The 18,441-nt window shown below is 33.6% G+C and overlaps 2 protein-coding genes across 4 annotated transcripts; one reads left to right on the top strand and one right to left on the bottom strand.

The window, feature by feature from the left end:
• The first annotated feature begins 1,425 nt into the window (after nt 1-1,425).
• LOC130815367 (protein IQ-DOMAIN 9-like) lies at nt 1,426-6,257 on the top strand. Of its 3 annotated transcripts, none has more exons than XM_057681816.1 (6): nt 1,426-1,769; nt 3,523-3,634; nt 4,329-4,493; nt 4,605-4,832; nt 5,243-5,356; nt 5,490-6,257. In XM_057681816.1, the coding sequence occupies exons 2-6, from the start codon at nt 3,560-3,562 to the stop codon at nt 5,838-5,840; spliced, it is 933 nt and encodes a 310-aa protein (XP_057537799.1). In that variant the 5' UTR covers nt 1,426-1,769; nt 3,523-3,559; the 3' UTR covers nt 5,841-6,257. The 3 variants fall into 3 exon arrangements, with proteins under 3 accessions (XP_057537799.1, XP_057537797.1, XP_057537798.1); XM_057681814.1 differs by having other exon boundaries at nt 1,426-1,705; nt 5,490-6,253; XM_057681815.1 differs by having other exon boundaries at nt 1,490-1,705; nt 3,500-3,634.
• A 1,624-nt stretch (nt 6,258-7,881) lies between these two features.
• Nucleotides 7,882-18,325, bottom strand: LOC130814677 (nudix hydrolase 15, mitochondrial-like). The gene is made up of 4 exons (XM_057680820.1): nt 17,325-18,325; nt 17,050-17,192; nt 8,390-8,509; nt 7,882-8,308 (listed from the first exon to the last, which is right to left on the bottom strand). Exons 1-4 carry the CDS (start codon nt 17,686-17,688, stop codon nt 8,084-8,086), a joined length of 852 nt encoding a protein of 283 aa, XP_057536803.1. The 5' UTR covers nt 17,689-18,325; the 3' UTR covers nt 7,882-8,083.
• Nucleotides 18,326-18,441: the final 116 nt, after the last annotated feature.

The raw sequence follows: 18,441 nt of genomic DNA, 5'->3' as shown, positions 1-18,441 counted from the left end.
GATGATGTCAATGTTTTTTGTTTGGCAAAATTACCTAAAAAAATCCAATATTAAATTGATTTCCTTATAATAATCTGAACTTTTTATTAAGTATGAATAATTCCAAATATAAGGGGTGCTTGTTAAGAATGCACCAAGGTAATCTCTTTTCTATACCACAAGTCATTTTGCAAAAAAAATAAAAAATAAAAAAGTAAGTACAAAATTAAATCATAAAAAAATTTTAAAAGTAAAAAATAAAAAAAAAATCAAGTAAGTTTATTTTTTGATTTCATTTTCCTTTCTTTTTTTGTAACACCTGCAAAAATTGATCACCATTTAGGCGACAATGTTCTTGGGTAAGTAATTCTAAAATTGAAATTATTCATAGTTAATCAAATATTGGTATTATGTTAGGAAAATTAATAAAAATTTATATTCCGGGTAACTTTTTCTTTTTGTTTTAGAAATAGTTATTATAGTTATTAAAGAAAGATAAATTTTACTCCCTCTGCTTCATTTGAAATGTCCTATTTGCTTTTTGCATGTTTGCCAATACAACTAATTCAATATCTAGTATCGATAATTTTGTATAACTAAAAATCATATGAGTAAAAATTAGATATTAATAAACCTTATGTTGAGATGAATAAAAAAGATCTCTTTAGACTATATTTTAATGTATGAAATTTTAATTAAAAATAAAATACAAATTAAGAATGACTGATAAATAATAATCAAAAGCAAATGAGACCATGGGCGAAGCTACATGGGGGCCTCGAGGAGGCCCGGCCCCCCTTGTCGAAAATATGATCCATTTTAAATTTGGCTTTGGCCCCTTACTAATATGATATATAGTTTAAAGAGAGTAAAAATATAAAAAAAATTACTATAGCTCAATGGTTGGACTAACACATTTGTAATCTAAGGTTAAGGGATCAAACACTAATTTAAACTGTTATTTTTATAGACTAATAAATTTATATGAATCAAGTTAATTTCAGTCTATATCATTTTAATATTTTTATAGCTTAACTAGTGTTTAATGGTTTGTGCGGGTCATTGTTGATTTCGAGTTAGGTGTTTTGGGTGGGTTTGAAATCGAATTTTGTGTCCATATTGGTTTTACATAATTGTAAATTATTTTTAAATTCGAGTCAAATCGGATTCAATTACAATGTCGTGTAAACTTCGAGTCATCATAACAGTTTTGAACACTTTATATAATAAATAATTTTCTAGTATATCGACAATTTGACTTGCTCTTAATTTAAAATTATGGCTTCACCCCAAAATAAGACATTTAAAAACGAAACGGATGGAGTAAATATATATTTCAGGGAGTATTTTGCACAAAAATATAAAACTCGTAAGACTTTAATATTTGTCAGGACTTAGAAGATATAATAAAAATAAAAGTATCACCAATTACCACCAACCCCAAGACTTAATTCTCATAGACTTTCTTATTTTTTATACTCATTCGCTTTAAACAAACAAATAGTTGAAACAAAGTCTCATTTCCTTCCTCAAATGTCATTTGCTAAACAATCCCTCATCGGTATTGATTTTCCCGGCTTGCCCTTGTGATTTTTCAGCAATTAAGTTGAGTATTGAGTATGGATTGCTTCTCCCTTACTTCTACTCTTGCCTAGCAGCTGAAAGGGGTAATCACCCCACCAAACTTGGGACATTCACATCTACCCATAAAGCTATTCTTTCTTTGGTATGACAAACTGTTCCTCACTCGGATCTTCCTTTCTCTCTTCTTTTTGTTTTTCAATATCTTGGTCAGTTGCACTATTCTTTTCTGGAAATGTGTCCGTTTGTATTTTATTACTATATTAGGTTTTTATTTTGGAATTGAATATGAATGTTTAATTAAATATTGCTCGTAGTTCTTGTAATAAGTATGTTTTGATGGGTGCGAATCTTTGCTAGTATATTTGTTTTGTATAATCAAATTGAGTTCCTGCTCTCTAATTAGTGATTTAAATGTTGTTTTCCATTTTTTCTGCAAATTAAAGTTCTATTCTCAGCGCATATTTTGTATTTTCTTTCCTTTATTTGTTGATGAATTAAATTATTTTCTGCAAATTAAAGTTCTACTTTTACATACATGCTATTATCCTCTGCTACCCGTACTCAGAAACTCTTATGGGTATGTATCCGAGTGACTCACCTGGCAAAATTGTGTAATAATACAATATTTTGGTCCAAAAATACAGTACTTTGATGCAAAGTAAAATGAAGAGACCCGTCTAACACTTATTCAACTGACCTTGATTTTAAATTATTTTGTCTTTGTTGATGGTACATTAATAGCTAGTGTGATAACAGATTGGTAGTGGTGCTGTGCTGTTCATATGTTGTATTAGCTGTAGTGTGAACTGATGATAAACCATCCATTTGATTGTATCTTCCTTTTTAAATTTCTTTTCTGAATTTTCATTTCCTCTTGATCTTGCATTTCTGTAGGTTATAGCATAGATCATGTTCGTGTGAGTCCAAAAATTCAGTAGGGGAAAAGTTCATGAGCCTATAAATTCTTTATACTATTGGGTGTGATCATGTACTTTAGTGGGGTAATAATAAATGTAAACTCGGAGAGAGAAATAAATTGTAGGTTTTAGTGAAATATTAGATGTGTTGGGAGTTATGAGCCTATATAAATTCTTTATACAATTGGGTGTGATCATGTCCAGAAGAGGTAATATAGCAAACAATGTGAGATGGACTAAAGTACTATATGTAGCATAATTAGGGGACAGAGGGAGTACACAATAAGTGAGCGCTTATGTTATGGATGCAGTAGGTGTTCGAGTCACTAAATTTCTAGTACATTAATATATAGGTCTGGGCGATGCAGGACTTTGAACCATTGTTTTCTTGGGACTTAAGAGGTTTATTCAGAACCTTCAAATGGCTTGTTTAGTGGTTATTTCTTCTTTCATTTTCTCATTGATGTTCTTGCTATATGTCTCCTTTGCTTAGTTAGAATGTGAAAGATGCTTTGAGGCACTGGGGACTGGGGACTGGGGCTGCATCTGCCGTGCCTTGTGCCTCAGTCTTTTAGCTTGCCTCATGGGCCCTGCGCCTCAACCATCTGTAGGTGCTGCCCAGCACCTCAACATCAGGACATGCCTCGCAAGAGGTATGCTTGTTAAAAACAAAACTCTTTGATATCTTTAAGCTATTTCATGTGTGTTAATTGTATCTTTGAATTTGGATTCCCTGTTGCAAAACAAGTGCTTGCATTCTATTACCATTTCTAGATACTTGACACTTCGATAAGGAAATAAACAAGTTGTCCATCAAATATTCTGACGCATACATGTGCCAACACTTATCTACGCTTATGATTTCAGTAATTTGATGTTCATGCGCTTGAAAGTTTTGCTGAATGCTGATGTTGGTTGAAATTAGGGATGGACATATAAGGGTCTGGGTCGGATCTGGACCCTACCCGAACCCGGACCCGGACCCTAACTTTAAATGCTACAGTTAAATGTTTGATTAGCTTTCTCTGGAACCCTTTTTCAGGCTTAAGACAAAGTGAAGTAGGTTTGTTGACAAAATTATGGGTTCTGGATTTTGGTTCAAGACGATAATTACCAGAAAGAAGGTGAAGCTTGAAAATTCAAAACAATCAAAGGTTTGCATATTATTCCATGTCTTTATGTTTTGATGTGGAACAATGCTTATTTGCATGGAAAGTATTTTTAAAATCTTTTTCCTAGATTGGCAATAAGTTATTCCTTAGTCATTTTAGTGTATAAAAGAGGTATCAATCACTACACGCTCCTCATTGTCCTTAGCTTTTGCCCATTAATTGTAAAAATGCCCTACCAATTGAAGTTAGCACGTGATGTGGAGATTTGATATGCATACATTGCATTTATCTATAAAAAAAACTATTGTTTATCATCCAACAGTTGCTATCTGCCTCAATTTCCTTAGAAGTAAACAATGTGAAGTTTGTTTCTTTATTTCTTTTTCTGTTGATTTAATCTTTTGTTTTGATATTAATTCTTGAAATTTCAGAACACATGTACTACTGCAAAAAGATCGAATTTCATGCAATTTGCACCTGCTGAGGATTGTGCTTATTTGTCTGAGCTTATTTATATACTAAGGCCTTCTGTTTATTTGCATTTGATAACGTGATGCATTTCTTGTTTTGCATGTTATGATGCATTTCTTGTTTTGCATGTTATGATTGGTATTTGGTACTGACTGTTTTGTTCCGAAGGTAATCAATTGCTATTAAATTGTCCATGTAATATCACAATGATACGGCTGATGCCTATCGTATTTATCATGTATTCTAATCTTTGGCTATCTGACAGGCATCATCCGCTTTTAACAAGCCAGCGGGATCTAAAATAAATATCCAATCTGAGAAAAATAATGATAATCGTAGTCAGGTTATCAGTAAGAAAAATGGTGCGCTTGTGAAACTCGGTGAAGATGTTGCAGCAACGAGGATACAAACTGTCTTTAGAGCCTACATGGTAAGTCTTGAAGTAACTAACTGTGCTGAAAAGCATCTATTCTTGGCAGAAAAAGAGAAGAAATGAGTGCCAGATGATTAACACAATTTTGATTATTTTCTTCTACTGCAGGCGAGGAAAACCGTACGTCATATGAAAGGGATGATAAGATTCCAGAAACTTGCACAGGCTCAATCTGTTAAAAAGCAGTCTAACAATACATTAAATCATCTTCATTCGTGGAGTATGGTACAGACTCAAATCAGGGAACGACGCCAGAATATGGTAACTGAAGGGCGTCTCAAACAAAAAAGACTGGAGAATCAGTTGAAGCTTGAAGCAAAGCTTCACGACTTAGAGGTGTATAAAGCTTTTTATTATCTATTTATGGAAAAAAATTGTGTATTAATTGTGTCTTCCCTTCTAAATCTTGCCAACAGTGAGAGGATTTTATGACTAAAGGGAAAGAAAATGGAGCTCCCCTTCCTAAACCAATTGCTTTTTCTTGAAATTCATTCATCTATACACATAAGCTTGGTTTGGCAGAGGATGTATGTTAGAAATGTGAATAACACATATAAAAGTGTCTCTTTTAGTCTTGATACTTATCTACTTTATTGTAAATCTAGGGAAATCCATCATATCATGAGGGGGAGGGGGGGGGGGGGGGGGGGGGGATTCAATGGTGTAAAAAATCAGATATTCTCTATAAATGCCGGAATACAACTTTGTGGTCATAAATTGTGTGATGAAATCTTGTCTTCTACTAGGTGGAATGGAATGGTGGTGCCGAGACAATGGAGGAGATTCTAGCAAGGATACATCAAAGAGAAGCAGCAGCAGTGAAGCGCGAGCGTACTTTGGCTTATGCATTCTCTCATCAAGTATGTATGCCATCCAAAGTTTCCTTATGATAATACCTACATATAACTCTCTCCCCCTCTCCACCCCCCCTCTTTCTTTGTCTACATTGTTTTTGTGGAAATCAAAAGCTTTGACTTTGTGCGCACACTGCAGTGGAGGGCAAATTCTAATCAAAATCTAGGCTCCAATGCTTTTGATCTGGAGAAAGCTAATTGGGGATGGAGTTGGAAGGAGCGGTGGATAGCTGCTCGCCCATGGGAAAGCAGAGTGCCTTCTCAGTTAATCAGCGTTGAGAAGGGGCAAGCTAAGCTTGCAAGCAAGGCTCGGAAAATTAGCAACTCTACATCTACACAAAAACCAGATTTTAAATCAACAGTGGTGAATGGTAAGGCACCTGTAAAAACGAGGAGACTGTCCTACCCTGCAGCCAAAAAAACAACTGAACAAGTATCAAACACTAATGTGCAAGAAGCAGCGGTGAAGAGGCGTGAATCTGTGCCTTAGGTCTAAAGGTGCAGATTGTCGAGCGTTCATGTACAACTTCGAATGGCTTCCATGAAAAGAATGCCTTGAATCCATGTGTTTTATTTTCTTTTACGTTTGTCTTCCTTTTTTTGTAAATGAAGCTGAAGAGAATGTACTATTTATAATGTAAATAGACATCATTGTTTTGGACACATTTCATGAGCATTGAGCTGTAGACTAGTGGATGTATTGTTTAATGCAGTTGGTTGCTTGTTATCCTCTTTATATGGTCTCCAACTGGAATAGTGTTGGGAAAAATAAGTCTTATCATTGTCATCATCTTACCCAGTGTAACTCATAAAAAAACTATGAACAGGGTCTGGAGAGAGAAGGACGGCGGCAACTCATACCCATAAAGGATAGCGCGGCCAAAGGAGTTCCCCAGCTCAAGAACGATAAAGAGACGTAAATACACGGTAAAGATAAATTAAATGCTTATAAATAAAATAAATAAGTAGAACTCACTACAAAATAAAAGAAAACAAAAACTAATAATAAAAGAAACGAGAGAAGCAAGAGGGCAAGAACACCAAAAGGTAATCTAAGAGGACATTAGTAGTCTAAAATATGAATATGGCACCTCCAACTACCCCTATCCGTAGTCAGATCCTCAGAGAGATTTAACTCATACAAGTCAACTCTTATTTGCCCATCCTAAGTTTTCTGGGTCTTCCTCAACTCCTACCCTCAACTCCTGGATATTTTATTATTAATCTATAACTTAAAACACAGATCTTATTTGATTCGTCTTAATGCAAGGATTATTTATATCAACTTTTTATAATTTTTAATTATGCACAATTAGAGATATTAAAAAATGAATAAGTGCATTGGATAGTGCGCATAAAACAAACAATGGTGCAGGTTCGAAAAGAATGACAGCTGCCGCTCTATTAAAAAATGGGTTCACATGTGAGGGGGGTGTTGGAAAAATAACCCACGTGTGATCCTACATTAAATAATCAAAGAGAGGTTGATTAAGATATAAGTTTGATAGGCTACTCTTCCTTATCAAGGATTGGAACCAACTCAATTAAAAACTTAAGCTGATGGTTGATGCTTCAGGATATGTTATATATCCTAACAAAGAGAAGTCGCGATAGGCCTAAGAAAACGTGGGAGGAGTATATAAAGAATGACATGAGTGAGATGCACTTCTCTACGGTCTTGATTGAGGAAAAATTAGTTAGAGACGTCGTATTTGTGTCCTAGACCTTGAATGGTGACTTACGCCTATAGACAACATTGTCACCTATGCCTTGAATATTGTTCTAGATTTTATGATGGATTTTATATTTTTTTGGTCATGTTATTAGACTTAATTTTTATGTTGCATTGCATTGTCGTGTTTTTTGTCGTGTCTTATCATGCTTTGTTTTCCTTTATAAGTCTTTCACGAGCTAGGATACTCTTTGGCTACATCCTACTTTATGAGTATGGTTTAATGTCTTCCATTCATCCCCAAACTCCGGTTGTAGTTTCTATGATCGAGATACATTAGGTATGATGATGATGATGATTATATCTCAACAAAAAGATATGAATTACGAATCATTTAAAAATGATGGACAAATATTAAAGAGAAGAAATGTTCAATTAATCCGTGACGTAAATTATATTTTGAAATTTTTATAGCGAAAAAATATACATCAATGTATTTCTATCCCGAAAATTAATACTATGCTTTTTATTGTTAAAGTGCTCATTTGTTACTTACTTACTCATATATGAATTGTCTCCTATCGAAAAAAAAGAAGAGTGTACACCACTTTATAAACTTAAGGAGTAACTATTAATATTACCAATTAGTTTTAGTAGTGAACTTCCTTTGGGCTTATAATTGGATTATCTCTTGTCCTTATTTGGATTGCTCAAACTTATTTTTTAAATTCTAAACATGGTATCGATTTTTCTCTGATTTCTTTTAGTGTTTCCTGCACTTCTTAATCAGAAAACACTTTGTGATCTGGCTTATTTCCTTCTCCTATTTTGGTTGTTCTTTGGTTAGTATGAACCCATATCAAGAAATCTTTGACCAAATCCATTAATGAAAACCCCAAAACACATACATCATACATACACATTGAAAAAGAACTACTAGGACTTCAATATTGCTTTCAGCTGCTAAACACACATCTACATTTATATTATACACTCAAATGAAGCAGCGTCAAAGTTCTACTATGCATCGAAGCAAGAAATGTATAAAACCTTTATAAAATTCAATGCATAACAGTGTCTTTGTCAGCTATTCTAGGAACCTTAAAGATGGGATTCTGCTCCAAAAACGGTGGTGGTCTTTGATAAACAACTGATGCAGCTCGAATCAAGATCCCAGCTGTTAGACCCCATATTAGGTACTTTTTTCCATCTGTTTCGTAATCAAAAAAGTGAATCAAGTACTTGTATCCCATCCATTCTCTCTCCTCTTCACGGTGATGTTCATCCTGAATCAAGATTCTAATGTTACGTCAAAGATACAAAATATGCAAATCATATTAAGGTAAAGTGAGATCAAAGAGCAGAACCTTGATGAACATTTGCAAGGGTGCATCAAATACCGTTTCTACCTCTGCAGCATTTAGAACAGGTTTAAAAGCATCCTTATCAGATAGTATTCCAATAACCGGTACCACCCTTAAGAGATGCTGCACAAATAAACATAAATATGATATCAGCATTTAACCTTTAAATAGATTCAATACTTTATCATATTGCATCTATATATTTATACTTGAAGCTTCTTGTATAGTTGCTGTTTTCAGGGACAGCAATAGTATAATTTGTATTTCTTCAGAGCTCAAAAGATTGATATTTATAGGAAAAAAGTAAATCAAGGCTAGAAATAAAATAAAATGAAAAAAGTCCAGGTACAGCCAACATGCAACTGTAATATTTTGGTATGGCCATATCCTTGATGCAAAAATCTGCCCAGGACACAGCTGAAGGTAATCATCCGGTACATACATTCAGCATTTGAACAGAGGAGATTTGCATCTCTATGATATACAACGCAACAACAACAATTGTCAGAGCCTTAAGCTCAAAAGATTAGAGTTGGCAAAATATTATTGTTAAAATAATGTGAAAAATCTAACTTGAAAACAAATGAAGCATTATCTAGATGATTTGAGAGAGGGAACTAAAAAAATCTAGGAGCATAACAAGCTTATAAATACAAGGTTGAATTCTTGTAAGGCAGTGTTTGCACACAACAAAGTGAGGATGTGAGTGTACATCACAAATAAGAGATTAGTGAGACATTAGCTCACTAAATATGAGTGTTAGTATGTATAGGTGAGGAACAAGTGTCCAAAAAATATAAATGTACAATGCAGAATGTTTTAAACAACGTTTTGGTTATATCTTTATCAAACTTTCATAACATTAGAAAGGGGTTTACTTGTGTTTTTATATAAAATTTTACCCTAATTAACTTCCCTTAATTTAGGAATCTCTAACAGCTCTTGAATACTTTCTAACTCTCCTAAATAATAGTTATATCATAACTAACTTCCTAACACTCCCTCTCAAGTTAATTTGTGAGATCTTCAATACCCAACTTGAACAAAACTTCTTCAAACATCTTTGATGATACGACTTTTGTTAAGAAATCAACTAGTTTATTCATTGAGTGCACAAATGGAAGACTTATTATCTTTGCATCCAAATTATTTTTATGACGTGTCTATCGATCTCCACATGTTTAGTTCGATCACGTTACACTGAATTCTCAAAAATACTAATTGTTGCCTTATTGTCACACGATAGTTTACAACTTTTGAGGGGCATGAATCCAAGTTTTGACATCAATTTTCTGAGCCATAAAACTTCAACAATGCCTTTTGCAATTTCTCTGAATAATGCTTCTACACTTGACACAACTACCTTTTTTTTTTTGCTCCTCAAAGTTACCAAATTTCTTCCTACTATAACCTGAAGTAGATTTTTTATTGTCTCAATCACCTCCACAATTTGTAAAGGCATGAAGATTTAGATGACCATTTTTCTTAAACATAACTCCTCTTCCTGGTGTTTTTTAAAATTTCTCAAAAACCTATAAACATCGCAGTGTTCTTTCTGTGCATATATCTACTCACAATTCCTATTACATATGCAATATCTGATCTAGTATGAAAGAGATACACTAATTTCCCTACTAACCTTTGATATTGATTTTTGTTTACCATTTCCCCATCTTCATGTATTTGAAGCCTATGGTTCATCATTATGGGATGTATTCATGGGTTTACAATCTGTCAGAGTCAATATGACATAAAGGTAACGAGTTCAAATCTCAAACACCCCCTCAATTTTAAGTGGAATATTTCTCCAAGGTGTAAGGGTCAGTGCTATATCTACACCTCTAGCCCAAATGGCTTGTTGAACATTTAGAGTATATAAAGGTCCTAGGAAATTTACCATGTACTATATATTAGTGGGACATATAAGTATCACAATTTAGAGTCGTCGTTTTTATCTGGAAATTATTATTCAAGGTCAGAATACGAGCGACGAGTCGCTTTCTACTATTTCTCGAATGGACTTTTTCTTTCAGTTTTGACGGTTTATATGGTTACGTTATTATTGTATATGATTCAAAAACTCACTATATGATTGAAAAACTAATCATGTATCATTTATACAATCATATGAGTGGTATGAAACTATGCATGCTCTATTACAAATAGAGGGAGTGCATGTAGAGTTAGATACACAAGAGATTGCATTTTTGATTTCCTCCTCTCTCTTAAGAATACTCCATTCTTGTTTTATTTTCTTTGCATGAAATATTCAAAGAGATATAAACTCTGTGTGTTTTTATGATTTTATAATCTACGCAATACATATTCATTTCATTCAAGTCTCTTTGTACTAGGAGATTAAAGTTGTTAGTTTCTCATTGTCAATTTTAATTACAAATCCTGAGTACTTTTATGGGATAAATATCACAATAGGAAAGTTTTCATATGCCCAAAACAAAGTATTACGTTTCTACGTGACACATATTGTTGCAAACATATCTTCAAGGTGAACTTCAAGTTGGTGATCAAACAAACAAGGAGATTCGTTGCCATTTATAAAGAAGAATACAAATTTCTTAATGTAATTTGTATTGTATATCATTATATAACTAATAATCTATTGTGATTGCTCTTTACTAACAATGGCAAGTGTTAAGGATCTCACATCTAACTTCGTCAAGTTAGACAAGTTCATGGGTGTAGAATTTCAGAGGTGGCAAAAGATACTCATACTCTTAGCTTCTCTTAACGTTGCATATGTGATTAGTATGCCAAAATCGTAGAAGGAGGACGAAACTCTGGAAGAATCAAGGAGGAGGAACAAGTGGGAAAATGATGTCTTCATAAGCCGAGGACATTACTCAACGGTATGAAAGACTCTTTATTTGATGTGTATCAATTTCATGAGTCCGCTAACCTTTTGCGAAATTTTCTAGAGGATAAGTATATGATCGAGGATGCAAGTTCTAAGAATTTCTCGTAAGTAATTTCAATACATATAAAATGGTGGATAATCGCTCCATAATTGATCAATATTATGAATTGCAAGGATGTACTCTAACATGAAAATACATGACATTAAAATAAATGAGATTTGCATTGTGTTAAGCATAATAGACAAGCTACCATCTTCATGGAGGGATGTGAGATATGCCCTCAAACATAAGGAAGAGATTTCTCTATCCAGTCTTGCTTAACCCCTTATGGTTGAAGCTAGTATAAGGGCACATGAAAGCCAAAAGGATGAAAATCCTAATGTGTCAATTGTTAATATGGTTGAGGATGAAGGGAAAGCATCAACTGGCAGAAATAAGAGAAAGAAACATACTTCTTTCAAAGGGAAATCCAACTATACCAAAAAGACCATTAACAATGGATGTTAGGAATGTGGAAAACTCGGGCATCGCAAGAAGAATTGCTATGTGTACAAAAGCAAACAAAAGATAGCAAAGGGTTATGTTGCTTCTAGCAAGAACCCTCCTACTAAAGGTGATCTTAAAGGTTTGAATAAAAATTCCTTTCTGGATTAATCTTCTGATAAGTGTAATTATTTATATCATTTTATACTCCTTAATGATGATTATTGTTAGTAATTTTGTGTTTTTTTTGAAGATTTATGCTACTTTACCCATTTTGGTTATTGATGCCAATTTCAAGCGGTTTTGATTGTTTTAAGCATAATTTTTATGGTTTTAACGATGACGGAATTTACTAAGGAGGTTATTGCTCGATTAAATATGTTTTACAATGAAGATGGGCAAAAGAGCAGAAAAATGTTTAAAATAGAAAAAGTTTTGAGGTGAAATTTGATACATGCTCACTCTTTTGGTCATAACTTTTGATAGAAAGATCGTATTAATGCAAGGTTTATGGCATTGAAAAGTAAACTTCAAGAGCTTTCCAACGGTATATTATATGTCCAATTCCAACAACCGAGCAGGAAATGGCGGTTGTTTAAAGTTCGCCAATCAGTAGCAACGCGACGAATCGTCGCCTGAAAGCTACGACTCGCCGCCGAGTCCCTGGAAGTTCGCCCTGGCAGTTTGCACATCATTTTAATGTTTTATTATATTTCAATTACTTTTAGGGGTTTTTAACTCAAAATTACCCCTTAGTATAAAAGTGTGGTAGTTACTTTTTAGTTTTTTTAATCTCTCCTCTAATCATCTTCTTAGCTTTTAATTTTCAGAATTACTTTCTTTGTTTTTAGGGTTTCCTTAAATGTAAAAACTCCATTGTTATGTTTTCTTCATTACAATTTATATTTTAAGCATTTTTCCATTAGTAAGTATTCTTGATTTACTCTTTAATTATTTATCTTTTTATCTTTGATTGTTCATTATTATCATGTTTAGCATCTTAATCAGGTTTTCATTCATTGTTAATTTCATATTCATAATTATGTCTAGTGAGATTTCTCTTCTAGGATTAAGGGATTGACCCTAACTTGAAGCATGGAATGATTTTTGATTGATTAATTATGTGAAATTTGGGTCTATGATAAAACCTATGCTTAATGAACCTTAGTTTAAATATCTTTATTAACCTTTTCAATAAAATGAAAGTTTGAGATTAGGATTAATTTAGGATTGACGTATATTTAAGTTAAATTCCTATTAGTTTAACCAATAAAATGGAAGTTTGAGGATTAATACTAGTAAAGTCTTAAACCGATATTGATCAATAGAGCGGAAGCTTGAGATTAATTAGATCACGTTTAATCATACCAAAGATCCAATTTCATACAATTATGAAAGTAATTTACTTTCATGTCAGAATTAGGTGATTCCCGACATCCTAGATTTGTTTTATTATCATTATCTTCATATCAATGACTGTCTTTGCTTTATTCATTAGCTTTAGTTGCATTACTTTATATTATTGCTCATAGTAGTGTTAGATCTTCAACCCAGCTATTTTGTGTGTTCGTATCCTGTGATCATAAACTGAACGAATCTATTAACTCGCTTCCCTGAGTTCGACACGTATTGCTACTCATACACCGCGCAGTTGTGGTTAATTAAAATTTGCACATCATCTTCAATATATTCTAACTTGAATGTTGTGTAGGATGATCTCTTGTCTTGATGGATCAATTCCGAAGCAACGAGAAATGAGTAAAAACAAGCAAATATTCAAGACCTTTCACAAGATGGTTGATGGGGAGTATCTCTACATGCAAAACGATTCATCTATCAAGATCCATGGAAAAGGGCAAGTTGAACTCTTGTTTACGTCAGATGATTTATTAGTCTTAAGGGATGTTTACTTTGTTCCCGACATTACTAGGAATCTTGTCTCGGGTCTGTTGTTGAATTGATTAAGCTACAAATTTGTGTTTGAATCCAATAGATGTATAATTTTTAAATGTAATTTGTTTCCTGGACGTGCTTACTTAAGTTGTAATCTCTTTAAATAATCTTTGGTGCATAATACTAAGAACTATGTGTGTAATATCGTTATTAACAATATATCTTATGATTTACATTACTTATGGCATCTTAAATTCGGACATGTTAGTTTCAATAAAGTTTCTTTTATGCCTAAGAATGATTTGATTCCTATATGTTTTCAACAATCTCATAATTATAACACTTGTATGTTGAATAAGATCACAAGAACATCCTTTAAAAGTGTTGAAAGAAAATCTAAAATTTTAGATTTAGTACATAGTGATCTTTGTGATTTTCATAGTACACCATCTTTAGGAAATAAAAGATATGTAATTACTTTTATTGATGATTATTCTAAGTTTTTATATATATATCTTCTACATACAAAAGATGAAGCACTAAATTTCTTTAAAGCTTACAAGAATGAAGTAGAATTGCAAGTTGGTAGTATACTTAAGAACTTAAGGACGGATAAAGGAGGAGAATAATACGATCCCTCTTATTTCCAATCAATGGACATTATACATGAAACCATCGCCGGTTACGCACTACAATCAAATGGTGTGGCGGAAAGGAAAAACCGTACTCTTCAGAAGATGATTAATGACTTAATTCTATATTATCCTACTCAAGCTTGAGTGAAGGATTTTGTGGTGAAGTAATGTTGACGGCATGTCACATTCTTAACCGGGTTCGGGTTCCATTAAGAACCAATAAGGAAACACCTTATGAACTTTGCTACAAAAGAAAACCCAATTTAAGTTATTATAAAATTTTGTGTTGTAGAGCTATCGTAAGATTGCAAGGAAACAATAGGACTACATATCAATTCATTCGATAATAGATTCTAGAGATATAATTTTTGATGAAAATAGATTTTCATCAATAGATAGACAAAGAAATCTACAAATTAGTTTAATCAAGAAGTTGATTATAATCAACAAGAAACTCCACTTGATGTTGATGTTGGTCAACAAATAGATGAACAAGATATTGTTGACTTCACTCCCAAACGGAGTAAAAGACAACTGAAAGCTAAAAACTTTAGACTCGATTTCCATGTATATTTGGTCAAAGTTCCTACAAATGAAGTTCATTCTATTGTTCCATATTTGTTTAACGAGAAAGGTGACCCATTGACTTATGTTGATGCAATAGCATCACAAAATAGCGGTTTTTGAAAAAAGCGATAAATAATGAGATGGATTCCATCATGGGAAATAATACTTGGGTATTGGTCGATCTTCTTATATCTTGTAAACCAATCGGTTGCAAGTGGATTTTTGTAAGAAAATGAAAATAAATGGTAATATTGATAAAATTAAAGGCTCGTTAGTAGCGCAAGGCTTTAGACAAAAGCACGGTATCGATCATTTCGATACATATGCACCAATTGCAAGGACAACCACCATTAGATTGTAGGTAGTGCTCTATCATCTAAAAATCTATCAAATAGATGTGAAAATTGCTTTTTTTTTTTATGAGAAACTAAATGAAGAAGTATACATGAAGCAACCCGAAGGGTTTGTCATGGAAAGACAAGAGAACAAAGTGTGTAGACTTGTTAGTTATTATATAGACTTAAACAAGCACCGAAGCAATGTCATCAAAAGTTCGACGCAACGATATTGTCCTTTGAATTCAAATTGAATCAAGCCGACAAGTGCGTATATAGCAAAATTGATAACTTCAGGAATGGTGTTATCATTTGCCTATATGGAGATGACATGCTCATTTTTGGTACTAATTCAGTACATGTTCATGAGACATGGTTTTTTATCCTAGTCTTTTCAAAAGAAGGATATGGGGGAGGCCGATATGATCTTAGGTATTAAGATTATAAGAGATGGTAGTCGGATTATGTTAAGCCAATCTCATTATATTGAGAAAGTGCTTAAACGTTTTAATATGTTTGACAAGACTCCAATCTCTACTCCTATGGAACCAAATATAAAACTTTACAAGCATACCAGAGCACCAATTTCTCAATTGGTATATTCAAAGGTTATTGGATCTTTGATGTATGCTATGACGTGTACTAGACCAGACAAAGTATTTGCGATTGCTAAATTAAGTCGGTTTACAAGCAACCCAGGTCCTCATCATTGGATGGCAATTAGGAGAGTATTAAGATACTTGAAAGGTACCATGGATTATGTTATAACTTATAGTGGTGAACCTCCAATTTTGGAAGGCTATTACGATGCTAGTTAAATCACTAATGAAGATGATAATCCTTCTACAAGTGGTTGGGTGTTCGTTTTATGGGGGAAGTGTCATATCATGGTATTCTAAGAAACAAACATGTATAGCCGACTCCAATATGTCTACAGAATTTATAGCATTAACTTCGGCGGCGAATGAAGTCAAATGGTTAAGGAATCATTTTGAGATATCTTTGTTACCAAAGCGGCAAAGCCTATATCACCGGTGGAAACACATACAAATTGTACAACGACTTTGAGAAGAGTTTATAGTCAAGTGTATAATGGTAAGTCTCACCATATTTCTCTTAGGCACAGCCTAAAGCAAGGACCTATTACTAATAGGATCATAACTCTTGATTATGTGAACATTAAGTTCAATTTGATGATTTTTCCACTAGAGCCGGGAGTAGGGATTCAATTGAACGAGCATCAATTGCAAGCGAATTATGTCAACCGAAAATCAAATGGAAAGCCCAATTCACACGCGATTAACATCGTGTCCTGAATTCAAATTGGTGTAATTCTTTATGAATTTTGTAAAAAGCAAGTATTGATGACCAAATGTATGGGGTGTATATTTGGGTTAACAAATTCACTAAATCATTAGTATATTGACTACTTTATATTTCTTTTGTCTTACCTTGGAATTATTGTGCTTGTACATGTTATTTTGGCGGAATGAAAAAAAATTAGTTGTGCATTTTACAAACGAAAATCGGCCAAAATTTCCGTAAAATTTCTTTCATATATTGGTGCCTCAGGGAGTTTAAAATTTTTGGATCCAACCCTGCCTTAGAGTATTTCATTCAATCGTCCATAATTGTTTTGGCACCCGTGGGTTTACTATTCAAAGTCATGGAGACCCTTCCACCGATGATCAATTCCAAGTACTACCCTTGGGCTCTTCTCATTCACCATTTAAGTTCTAACCATGCTTTAGCTAATGCTGAGCTACTACTTGGGTGAACTAAGTCACCCTAATTATGACATTAACATTTCATTAGAGGATAATTCAAAATTATTACTTGCTATCAATTACACAATGTAATTAGAGCATTCATACCTTAGACAAAAAAGGCTCGAGAGTGGTGACAACATTCACTAGTGAAGAATCTAATCCAATTTCCTCTCTAGCCTCCCTCGTTGCGGTGGCCTTATCGTCCTTGTCACCCTCTTCAGCTTTTCCACCAGGCAATGCTACTTCTCCTGAAACTCATTAGCAAAATTTAGTCCCCATAGAAATACAACCAACAACTTTGATACATTTTTCTAGTAACTAGTAAGATTAATAGTATTAACAATAAATTCAGCAGACTGAGAGAAATCATAAGGACCGACCCGAGTGAGTAGAAAGCCCAGAAGAACGTTTAGTAAGAATAACTCGAAGATGCCCATCATCCCCTTCGAAGAGACAGACAAGAACAGCTGCTCTCTTAGTCATGGGTTCAAAAGGTTTAGCAATTCCGTTGGAAGATTCAGCAAAACCCACTTGAGCAACAATCTTTCCACTCTCTTCTTCGATCTCATCGTCGACTCGAATTGGAGGTTTATAGAGCCGGAGTTGCTCAGCTAAGGCATCAAGTCTAAAAGAGGTTGGCTTCGGAGAATTCATCACAATAAAAAAACGCGGAGATGATAATGAAGATTTCAGAGGCGTTTGGCAAGGAGTAATGGGAATCCGTGACTTAAAAAAAAGTCTCATCTCTCATTCTCTTGTCACCTATGTTTATTATTGTTCATGACTCGAGAGTCGAGAGTTGAAAACCCTCTGATTTTGCGAAGGAAGGAATAAATTTAGTTCACGTAAAAATTTATTAATTAATTTGTTTGATTAAATAAATTATACATGTTTGTTTTAATTTTAAAATTTTAATCTAACTTTAACTCATATAATAAACAGATTATATCAAATTAATCTATTTAATAAATTGAGTCAAAAATCTCAACACTAACTCATTTAATATTAAATTCAAGTTGATTTAGCAACTCGAGTCAACTTTTGCCAAACCTACATGTCCTACGAGTAGAAAATTTAGGCCTTTACATTCTGTTTTTCAAAGATTTTTTTGTTATATACTTTTGCCAGACCTAAGTGTCCCACATCAATATAGTGTTAGCCTTAAACACCAACCGAAGTAGGAAATTTTGGCTGCATCCGCAAATGGGCCTAGAAATTACAAACCAAGGATCTATACGAGTAGGAACAATGAAGTCGAACCATATATGTTCATAAGAGCCTTGGGTAGAACTTGAGTCACTAATTCATTTACCCACCATTACAACCTAGATAACTGATATCAAGCCCTTTTTACAAGCCCTGCAAATTTATAATGATGAACAAGATTGTTTCAGGTTCCGAAGATGACTTTGGTCCACAAACCAAGTGAAGCCAGAAGTGAAAATGTAAAGGAGCCGAAGGAGTTGCGTGTATGTGGAGGCTTAAAAACCTAGAGTG

This window comes from Amaranthus tricolor, chromosome 6, assembly GCF_026212465.1.
Source record: "Amaranthus tricolor cultivar Red isolate AtriRed21 chromosome 6, ASM2621246v1, whole genome shotgun sequence".
NCBI lineage: Eukaryota > Viridiplantae > Streptophyta > Magnoliopsida > Caryophyllales > Amaranthaceae > Amaranthus > Amaranthus tricolor.
The sequence above is the reverse complement of the archived record's forward strand: the minus strand, read 5'-3'. Positions and strand labels throughout refer to the sequence as shown.